Genomic DNA, 12,257 nt, shown 5'->3' on the forward strand with positions numbered 1-12,257 from the left:
TGTGATCCGAATTGCTGGAGGATAATATTAATTCGATGCCTTTGAGAGAGATCAACTCATTCATATACGCGATCATGAGAGGTTTCAATCAACACGACTTTTCCATAAGTCGGCTATAATATTAATCAACATGCCTTTTCCAATAACACGTTTCATGACAAGGAACACGACTTCCAAGGTGGCAGATTATTATTATTTTTGTTTTATTAACAAGTCGTTTCAATATGAAGGACGGTGATGAAGGAATTGAACTCTATTAAATGTGTAAGGCTGATAGGCCATTCACACATTTATTGGCTAAGTCGGCCCTGAAGGATCCAACCGAAGCTATACATCAACACATGTGAAGATAAAAACAACAAATAATGGATGTGGGCTATGAAAGATGAGATGGGATCATTGATGGAAAATCACATGTGGGATTTGGTGTGTCTTCCACCTAACAGGCAAGTTTAAAAAACAGATGGGTATATAGGTTGAAGAAAGTGGAAAGAAAAGATACAAGGCCAGATTGATTGTCAAAGGTTATTATAATCAAAATGGCATTAAAGTAAATTTCATTGGTTGTGAAAGTGATTTATATCAGAGCAATGTTGGGTTTAGCAGCTGTGTATGGCCCTGAATTGGAGTAGCTTGATGTTACGACAGCCTTGGTACATGGTGAATTGGAAGAAGACTTATACATGCAGCAACTTTAAGGTTTTGAAAATAAAGGTAAAGAGGATTTGGTTTGCAAACATAATCAAAGTTTGTATCGTTTGAAACAAGCTCCAAGATAGTGGTACTTAAAATTTGATTATTTTATGGCTGAGAAAAATTTTACCAGGCGTGAAAATCATCCTTGTGTGCGTTATAAAGTTTTGAAAAATGGTGATTTTGTGCTGCTGTTATTTAATGTTGATATATGCTAGTGACGGGAACTAGCATGGCTGTTGTTAGCAAGCTGAAACAACAATTGGCTAACAAGTTTTCAATGAAGGATCTAGGGGCTGCCAAGAAAATTCTTGGAGTGCCAGTCGTTAGAGATAGACAGAAAAGAGAACTGAAATTATCAAAAGCAAAGTATATTGAGATGGTTTTGGACCACCTTATCTTGAGATAAATTTTGCTTCTAGAAATTTAATCCCTTTTACGAGAGTCGAAAACTACCTAAGCAATCAACTGTAATGATGCAGGAGTATCCTGCCTACCGTGCCAAAATGGGAGCATCCAAAATAGGGTATAAATGTGAAGAGTCACTCTCTGGCAGCTGGAAATTCAGAGCTAGTAACTGATACAAAGAAAGAGTAACGGCATAATTCAAAGAATGATAAATGAACTGTAATATGCTGATTTTAGAAGGTATTAATGAACAAAGTCAGAAAGTGGGAGAGTGGGGAATCAAGTGAAGACAGTGAAATGCCAGTCAAAGAACATGCAAGGGTTAAACAGATGAAAGTTTTCTATTTTAATTAAAAATGCATTATCAAGACCATTACTATTCTTAATACCACTGTCCAGTTTTCCCATTAAGCAATGAATAGGTGGTGGAATGAAACGGCTAGAAGGTAGTGGAGGTGGCATCATGAGCAGAATCAATCCAAGTATGGAAAACAAAAACATCAACCCATTAAATATACAAGAGCTATGTAATGGATGGGGGGAATATGAATGGGGTTGAATATATTAAAGGAGGAAAGATAGAGCTGCAACGGAGGGAGGAGAGAGTAGGAAGCAACCCTAAGTAAAAGGGGAAATTTGTGTGGCTGCAGAGAGAGGGGTGGATAGAATGCTTGAAGGAGGTGAATGAGAAGAGCTAGGTGGATAGAATGTTTGAAGGAGGTGAATGAGAAGGGCTGCGTGGAAAATAAGGAGAGGAGAGTAGAAGTGTGGGAGGTTAAGAGGGAGATAGTGAGGGGCTGCGAACGAGGGGGCAGAGGGATAAAGTGGATGCATGAACCAGCCCGAAGGACGAGGGGCTGAGAAGAAGCTAACAGAACTGAATTGTGTGTGGCTGTCTGAGGGAATGTGAAAATCCCATTGCGTTAAAAAGGGAAGACAAAGAAGATTGCAGAGAGAGCATGTGTTGAAGATAAAGGAGAGAATTGGGGGCATAGTATAGCCTCATGTTAATAGGTTTATTTAAAATTTGTTATGTAAACAGTGTTCTTAGTGATGAAGATTTGAATATATTAACTGAGATTTGAGATAGTTCTCAATAATGGGAGAATTCAATGTTGGCTTTTGAATGTATCTGATTTTTGAAATAAATTGCTTTTCGTTGTTGCCTTTGTGTGCTTGGGAGTGTTTGAAGTTGCAGGCAAGAGTTTTCTTGTTGTACTGCATCATGCAACTTCCAATCTCATTCCTTTTAATGAGTAAGAAGTTCATTTGCATTTCAGTCTATTTTATCATTATGGAGTAACTTTGTATGAATAACAGCTAAGATGCCATTTTGCGATTCTTTCTTCTGTCTGGTACCATGCAGATTTCTTGCGATATTAAGATATTCCTATTTATGTGGTTTGTCCTCTACATTTTACTTTTGGTTTCAAGAGTTAGTCCTTCAAAGCCACTGTTACAAGAGAATCATTATAGTGTGAAAGGTGCAACTTCTTTTAGGGGAATTTAGAATTTGATTTGAATTGATTTCCGATAAATATTTGTCCTATAGCTAATTCCTGCTTGAGGCATTGGCAATTTGATGAAATCTAGATAGGATGTTGACAAAGTAGAACCAGAACATAGAATTTTAACATACCAGAGTTGACGTTAGAACAGTGTAGTCCCAGAGCATATATTTTAACATATTAGAGTTTACTTGGTGCAAAGTGGCATCTGAGTCTGAATATTCTGTATGAGAAGAATGTTTGAATTTGAATACATGGGTGAAGGGTTTCGGTTCTGGACATTATTAATATCTACAAAGATGGTTGGCATAAAAGTCTAGTCATTAGAGCCATAAGTTTATGGGTAGTGACAAAAGGTCTTTTTACGAAGGGCTGTTATGCCCTTTAGATACTAACATGCATATGCAAATGTCCAATTTAGACAAGGTTTTGCTGCACCCTTAGGAGATGGTGGTGCATAAAAAATTGCAATCGGTACCAGGTGGCTCTTGCCTTTCTTTTTTCTTTTCAATTTTCATATATGGCTGGAGTTCTTTTCCAAAAGAAATTTAAGATTTGTGGCACAAAATGAGTTTTTGACGTTATCCATATTTGTTATTAACTCTAATCAAATCCCTCTTTTCTAATGCTGCAAAGATGTAAGCAAGCCAGAGATATTCGTTGATGAACCATGGAAAAGGTTTCATGACTCTGGATATCCCAGGAACTTTGTAAATTTAGACTTTCGAGGAGATTATTTGTCTAAATTTGATTTTCCTGTACAGTGGCTGAACATTGATTACTAGGAATGACTTGTGATAACAGGTTTCTTCCTACAAAAGAGAATAGGCTTGGATGGTGGTTGGATAAAGAAATCAAAAGATGTATAAGACAGGTGATTGAAGGCAGGGAGAGAAATGTTAGCACGGAAAATTCGACTGACTATGGTACAGATCTACTTGGACTAATGATGAATTCCAAAAAGAAGCAGGGTGGAGGAAAGTTGCAGAATAACATGAGCATGACTATAGATGAAGTAATTGCCGAATGCAAAACTTTCTATACAGCTGGACAGGAAACTACAACAATCCTCTTGACATGGACCATGGTCTTGTTGGGAATGCATCAAGACTGGCAAGATCGAGCACGCAGGGAGGTGTTAGAAGTATGCGGGAAAAATGAATTTCCGAATGCTGCTGCTGTAAATGGCCTAAAGATTGTAAGAATTCATACTCTTAAACTTACCCAGATTTCATTTTTTCCAATGATTGTCTGAAAGACGTTGTGTTTCATAACATTAAGTTAGAACTAATTGAAATGTGGAGACAAACGACGGAGGAAGTTATGCAAATAGTTTGTGTTTTCCAGATATTGAACTATTCATAGAAAGCTTAATACAAAACTTTGGTTTTTACATAAAATTATGTTGTATCCTTTTTATTGCAGATGGGAATGATACTCAACGAATCCTTGAGACTGTATCCACCTGTAGTGGCACTGGGCCGGCAACCATTAAAGTCAATGAAGCTTGGAAAAGTCTCAATTTCTGCATGTACTCAACTTGAAATTCCAATCCTTGCAATGCATCACGATCCATTGTTGTGGGGCAATGATGTGCATGAGTTCAATCCAGAAAGGTTCAGCCAGGGAATTTCAAAAGCTGCTAAACATCCAATGGCATTCATGCCCTTTTCTGTAGGTCCACGGTTTTGCATTGGTCAAAACTTTGCATTATTAGAGGCCAAAGTGGTATTGGCCATGATTCTGCAACGTTTTTCCTTTGTGACTTCACCTCATTACATCCATGCACCTGTTCATTCATTCACTCTTAAGCCCAAATATGGAGCTCAGGTCATACTCCACATTAATTGAATTTAATAACAAAGAATCCCGAGTAAACAAACTGCTATATTCAAGTATATTATTGTGGGGTATGGATAGGGAACAGTTTGATATAAAGCGTGGTAAAATACTAATATTTTTGTGTGATGACTTTGTTATATTACTATAATGTAAATTGGTACCCTATGTTAATCATGTGATGATTTTGATCAAATCGTACTGTATGGTTATATTTTTTAAATATTAATCATAAAAAATGCTTACATTCCCCAAGGGCATGCGTTGACCTTGTCAAATCTGGATTGAAATTATATGATTATTCAGCCTGATTGAACTGCTTAGTTTCAAGTCAATCTTCATTGAAATCTATTTACATCCAAACCAAATTGTCATTAGTTCATCTTGAACTCTCAAGGTTTAATTGTTTTTTTCCTTAATGATACTTGCATAACTAAAAACAGGAATTTTCTTCATTGATTTGAAAAATATGTCCAAGGAGTGCATCTAATTAAATGTAGATAATTTGTTTAAAGACAGTTTTATGATGTAAGGCAGCCATACCTAGAACTTCACTCCATTGAAAAAAGAGAATTTCCTATAACTTAGGTAAGCAGCCCTGATTTTGTACTTTTAGCCATCTGGTTACCAACTGTATCCAAGATTAAATGCTAGTCTTCCTTTCTATATTCAGTCACGTTTCCAGGCATTTAGGTCTTACTTTTTATAGAATTTCTTCAACAAACAATAATATACAGTTTATATTTTGTTTTGAATCTATAAAAAATTGTTCAAAGGGAAATGTCTAAACTAGCACAAATGTATAGTTTGTATTTTGATGCTTTCAACCCATAAAAATTGTCCAAAGAAAAATGTATAAAGCTATTGTCAATGTATTGTTATTCAAGTGAATGTTTAGTTGTAGCTTGTCCTATATTTTTGTAGCACATTTAATCATTAAAGAAGTACTTGTATTTTTATTTCCATTTTAGAAAGTAAAATTTGACATATGCTAGTGACAAGAATTTTCTTATATGATGTTTTAGTCCATTTTTGAAATCTTACAAAGATTTGGTATCTTGACAAGATGCAAGATGTCATATGTGCTTATAGTTGTGAGTCTTTATGTTTCCTCTTGCATGTAAGCCAATTAAATTCTGCCTATCTCCAATATATTAGAACTTACTACCTTTCAAAGAAAATTGCAACTCATATCTACAATGTTTTTGCAATGTTGTTGCAAAATACACAAAATTGAATTGGTTATAGAACATAAGAGAACAAAAAACCACACATATCTTGAACACAACCCTAACTTATCTAAAACAATAGATATACCAACAAGAAAGCAATGCTTTAATATAGATTATTGTTGTATAGAACTTAGTGGGGAACTAGGGAGTGTGCTATCACCCAATAATTTGATATGTTAAGTGGTTTGCACTCAATTGTGTACTTGGTTTAACAAGATAAAGTATCATAAGGTGTCAAATTTTAACTATTTTTTAATATAATTTAGACCAGCTTCTTTTTATATTGCAATATCATCAATATATTGTAATTTATAGCTTTTATTTGTATATTGTGCTTACTATCGTACTATGTTACATTTACATTGATATAGTTATTTATGTAATTTCCATATAAGCTATAAGCAACCATTTAGACTCCTTGCATGAGCTTTTGCAATGCTATTGCAAATATATACAAAATACAAGAGATCATAGAACATAGGAAAACAAAAATCACCTTGCATACATTTTGAACATAAAAATAATGTATCTAAAAGAATAGATATGTTAATAATAAAACAATATATAATATAGATAAGAATGTTGTATGCAACCTAGCTTAGCAAATAACTTAGCATGCTAAGTTGTTTCAAGACTCTATTGTGTATTTAGCTTAGGTACATAATAGTATCATTAAGGTGTAACCTTTAACTATTATTTTTTAAAATTCAATTATTTTCATATCATGTCATTAATATATAGCTATTCATAGCTTTATTTGCATATTGTGCTTACTATTGTATTGTGTTACATTATATCGCTATAACTTTTTGTGTAATTTCCTTCTAAGCTATAAAGAACACATTAGAACCCTTGCATGTTGCTTTCTCCCAAATAAACAAAAAGTAGCACATTTAGTTCGAAATGCCTCACTACCAATCAGCCTACTCTCTATACCCTTGATGATCTCAAAAATAAATTGCTTTTGTTTAGAAAAAGAATCAAATGTTTAAGTTTGCGCCTTAAGCTTTAAGGATATCTACGAGTCATTGTTTAGTATAACAAAATATCTACTAAGAATGACTATGAGTGACAATAACTATATCAACATCTTGAATTACACCTACTATAATACGAAAACTAGATCATTATGAGAGAGATTTTTTAAAAAATAAGTATAACTAGTGATGCCAAACAAATACCATGATCCATATAAGCTTTCTATTGAGTTCCTTTGAAATGCATATACCAATCCCACAAAAGGAAATAACTATCAAGCAAACAACTAGGAGCAATCACATACCTATTTGCTCCCTACATAATGTATGGGGACTTCTAATCCGATTAAAATGCATTCCATTTATTACAAATGCTAATTATTCCTCACAAATGTAAGGGGGTGATAATAGATCAGGTCATATTTGGTTAATATGTGAGATTGTACCATTTTAAATCTAATTTGATTTAAAAAGAAAGAGAATAATACCAATAAACCTATGTAAGAGTAATAATGCTAGTAAAATCTTAAATGTGCAAAACAAAATAATGTCACCTAGAATCTAACAAGATAATTTATCTTAGGAAATCATTTTGGAAATAGAAATTCAATAAAAGGACTCACTATATAATTTTTTCTATTCCCTAGTGAGAAAAGAAAGAAACCCTAACAGAGCTCATGCAACCCCTTAGTTTTAGACCATCAAGTATTTATTTGTTTAAATGATATTTTAATTTAACATAGTATAAAGTGTTAAAAATATAGACAAAATATTATTACATTATAAAAATTATCTTATATTTTTAATGTTTGCAAATATTATTTTATTGGGGTTCTTTTTGAGGTAACGTTTTATTTATTTATAGTCATAACAAATTTATCTTTCTATTAATGTTAATATTGTTTGATATTAATTATACTTCTTACACATTTTTTGTTTATATTTAAATTTTAATAAACTAAAAAATAGTACTATTTCTATTTAATATTTATTAGCTTAATAAACTTAATATATAATAAGGTTATTATTATTGATTATTAATTTTAATTGTTTTAGATTTTTATTTTTATTAATAAGAAAAGAAATGTTTACATGACTGCATATAGCTACAAAACACGATCAATTTTTTAATGTCTAATAAGCATTAAAGAAAAAAATCAATTTTTTTTTAGAAGTTGAACATTCTATTTTAGAAGGTAAAAAATAATGTGAAGTCTATCATACATTGAATCCGATAAATAGCAATTTTAGAATTTTCTTTCACTCATAGCAGTAGATGACTATGCCATCCTGTTTCTTATTGTGACCCTACAATACTATCACGAGCATATCTTTAGAGTTTGAAAAAAAAAAGCATTTGACATTATTAGTTTGCATAACCTAGTAGTGCTAAAACAAATCACTTGAATTACACATGTTAAAAATTTCTCTTGCTTTTTAATTTACTATAAATAATTTTTCGTTTCAATGTAAAATATTTTTGATAAAAATAGAAAATATATTTCTTATGTTTTAAGTGTTTCTCTTTTCAAATTTCTATTGTTTATTTTATTCTTCAATTTGTTTTGTAAATAGAAGAAGAATTTTACAATATTGATATAAAAGACATGCATTAAGTTTGATACATAATTATATTTTTTTCAAAAGTTAAAAAGAAAAATTCAATTGTGTGAAGATTATGTACAAATATTTTTGAAAAAATAATCAAAGTAATAAGATTGAGAGCAAATAATTTCTATTATAATTCACTAATTAATGAAAGAGGTAGGAATAGGGTCAAGGTTAGAATTAGAGATAGGAATAGGGTAAGGGTTAGGGTTAAGGTTAAGGGTCAATGTTAGATTAGGATTTAAACATAGGTAAAATTAGGGTTATAAGAAAATTAATTAAGATAGTGTAAAGGTTAGGGTTCAAATAGAGTCACTCTAAAAAACTAAGGTCAATGTTAGATTAGGATTTAAACATAGGTAAATTTTTGAGAGGGAGATATTGGCAAAAAATATTTGATGGCATATTGTAGTAGTAATAATATTTGATTCCATATTGTAGTAGTAATAGTCCTTTGCCAAAAGTACGTTAAAATGCGATCCCTAATATCTATAAGTTTTTATAGTGGGCTTTAATGACTCTCTAGTTAATGATTCATTCACTCGTTGAGATGTAAATTAAGTGCTGCTTTTTTTAAGTTAACAACCATACATTTTTCTAATGAGATGTAAATTAGGTGTAGTTTTCTTTTAACTTAATCACCATACATTGATTCACTATTAACTTCAGTTTTCACGTTCCTTGATTTTTACCCTCCAATATATTATTTTATAATGTATATTTTACTATCAACATAACCATTGCACCTCCTTTTAGTGCAAGTGCTAGTATATAATAGGACTTGGCATAATAAATTTACCTTTTTCTCGGTATCAATGTGTAGCATCGTAGATTGTACACCCTTAACTAGGTGGTACAATTCCATGCTTGGGTTATCACCCGCCTTAGTGTGTTTGCATCTTGCATTTCAATTCCCCCTTAAGCATTTAATTAATTAATTAATTAAATTAAATCTAAAGTCTTTTTTTATCACTCTACATATCATAAAACTTGGCCCGTTACCCTAAGTGTGCCCCCTTTTAATTTTATTCTCCCAATTAATCATTTCATCAAATACCCTAATTATGTCTTATTTCAACCTTCAAGGCCCAATTTTGCATATCTAAATGTCGCAAATTCCCACATGCTCCTGGAATTTGCTTTAAAATCACAATATCTTGCTTCCCCAAAAATTTGGCGAAAAATTGGTCGGACCATGTGTTCAGACCATGTTGGTACCAACATGGTCCTGACTTTTTCTCCCCGAATTTTGGGAGCATGTTTTGGCAGTATTTTAATATTCAAATCCAAGAGATTGGCAAAAAATATTATTTCTAAGTCGGTCTATGACTCAAAACAAAGTTAGGGTCTCCTACATAAAGCCTTCCTTTCCTCATTGAAGGATATAAGATCTAGCGATTGAAGGAGCCTCTTGTGAAGTGAAAGTGCAGGTTATATACAGTCTACAACAACAAATCAAGCATTCATCAATCACCTTCAACAACAATTAGGAGCTTTGAAGATATTGAAGAATAATAGGAGATCACCGACTGTTGATTGTCTTGTACCTCTCCCTTAGGGTTTGGTATGGTTTCATGTTATTTTCATGTCTTTGTATGAGCTTCATAACATTCATGTTCAGATTTACATTCATGCTTTAGATCCATTATTGCACTAATGATTTGAAGAATTTGCGTTTACATTTACAATCATTTAGGGTTTGCTCTCCAAAGCATAGGTTAGAACTCTCTTTACTCATTTAGGATCTTGCATACACACAAGATTATTGCACACACATTTTTAGTACAATATCGGCTATTTGTGGAGGTGAAAATCACCAAAACAAGGGGTTTGACTAAGGCAAAACCCTATATAGCCACCTAGACACCCTTTTCCAAGTTGCAGGTGCAAGTACAAGAATCTGACGAACGCACGAATTTCAGGACTGATGAAAGATACAAAGATAGTCTTAGTGCCAGAATTTGATCTTAGATCACAGAGACAGGAGCGTGGAACCCTGGTCCCCAGGGTTTTGTTGTTTTTTGTGCTAGATTTGCATCTTAGACCCTCAAGACATCAGATTCAGAAATCCAACCTTCTGTCAGCACAAGGACCAAGGTGCCCAACACCCTAGTCTTGCCAATTTTGCTCCAGTTTTCAGCATCAGGTGCACCTCTGAGTCTCTTTTTTAGTCTTTTTTTTTGTATCTCAGTTTCAATGTGCACACAATCTGCATTTTCAGTTTAAGTGTACTTTGTTTCTCATCTCCTAGCTTAGTCAATTGTTGCATCATATTTTTGCATATCTACTCATCATTTACAACAAAGAAATATAAACCCTAAGAGATATTCCTTGACTCTCTCTTCCCTACAAGAAGTAGTCAAAGTGAGATCTCCATAGGCTTTTTCGTATTCCACTGTGTGTACATGAGAGTGGAATTAGATCTTAGCTACTTGGTTCCATTTTTATGCTCCACATTTTGGTGAACCCGGCGTGAGTCCAACCTTCTTAGATTTGCATTTTCTGATTAGATCTTGTTATTGCATGTTTCATTCCAATCAAAAAACATAAAACCCTAAAAGAAAATATATATTGAATTATGTGTTCATTTCTTAAACATAGTTAGTCACATAATTGCTTCAATCTTAGACATGTAGTTTACTTTCTTTGCTTGCATTGTTGCTTTCATTCCATTTTGTTAAAAAAAACCTCGAACCCTATTTCACCTACGTCGGCCTTCAACCGACTTGTCTTTGCATCATAATAGTTTCCTAGACCTTTCTCTAACACTCCATTGCCTTCTTAAGGATCCTATTAAGGATATTTTGAGGCAAGAGGATGATTTCAATAAAAACTTTGTTAATGCTCTCCCTCCTAAAGATGAAGCATTAATAAATATTATTATTCCCTCTCCCAAAATTGACCCTATCCATGAGGACACCTTAGTGCAAGAAGATTGTTGTAACACTTCTCTCAATGATCTCCCTATTTGGGATGAACCATTAGATGATGGTATTGATTATTCTCTTAATTTTTCCTTCTCCTATGAGAGTACCTTGGTCAAAGAAGATGATAAATTATAGTAAAATAAGGTGACATGGTTGACAATTCCCTTAATACCTAACCTCCTATTCATTTCAATACCCTTCCCTCTAAAGATGAAGCATTTCCCTCTCCCCTACTTGGCTCTACTCATGAGGATACCCTAGTTCAAGAAGATGTTGTTCATGTTTCCTTCAAATATCTCCCTCCCAAGGATGAAGCTTTGAAAAGAAATGCTAATCCTTCTCATAGAGAGTATCTCCCCCATGTGGATCCTTTGGTGATAGAGGATGATATGATGCCTACCTTCCCTACTAAAATTGTATCTTATTTCAATACTCTTCCTACTAGGGATGAATCATTAATCACTAATGGTATTCTCTCTCCTAAAATTGACCCTATTCATGATAACTTTTTGTGCAAGAAGAGACTATCAACACTTCTTTCAATAATTCTTACCATATGAATGATGTTGATCCTTCTCCTAAAATGCATACTCCTTATAAGGATACCTTGGAGAAAGAGAATGATCTTAGATCACAAGGGTTTGATGTCATTAACAATCCCCTCTACGAGGATATCCCTTTCATCCAATCTAAATAAAATCCTACTCATGAAGAAATGATTAAGGATGATAATCCTCTTTATGAGCAACTTGATGATTTCAACTTTTCTAGACCCTCTTCACATGTTTCCAAACCATCTTCAATCAATATGATACATGTGAATGAGACACCTGATAAACCCCTCTTCATAGTTCAAGGTGTTATTCCTTCCTCAAATTATCAATCTCTAAAGAATCCTCTCTTGGTGGTTCAAGGTGGTTATAGTGATGATTCCTTTCACACTCCTAACAAACCAGTTATTACTGTGCAAGGAGGTTATCCTACTAAGAGCCCTTATGAGTATGCTAAACAAATCACTCGAGAGATTTAAAATGTGGTTGCTCACACATATAATACAAGGAACAA

The 12,257-nt window shown here is 33.2% G+C and overlaps 1 protein-coding gene across 1 annotated transcript in view; it reads left to right on the plus strand.

Annotated features, from left to right (window-relative positions):
- LOC131038749 (cytochrome P450 734A1) overlaps nt 1-4,703 on the plus strand; it is a 31,577-nt gene extending 26,874 nt beyond the window's left edge. The window contains exons 4-5 of the mRNA XM_057971284.2: nt 3,414-3,807; nt 4,035-4,703. Coding sequence (XP_057827267.2) covers nt 3,414-3,807; nt 4,035-4,460 — 820 coding nt within the window. The 3' untranslated portion in view covers nt 4,461-4,703. The remainder of the gene's footprint in view (nt 1-3,413; nt 3,808-4,034) is intronic.
- Nucleotides 4,704-12,257: the final 7,554 nt, after the last annotated feature.

Source organism: Cryptomeria japonica, chromosome 3 (genome assembly GCF_030272615.1).
Source record: "Cryptomeria japonica chromosome 3, Sugi_1.0, whole genome shotgun sequence".
In the NCBI taxonomy this organism is placed as follows: Eukaryota; Viridiplantae; Streptophyta; class Pinopsida; order Cupressales; family Cupressaceae; genus Cryptomeria; species Cryptomeria japonica.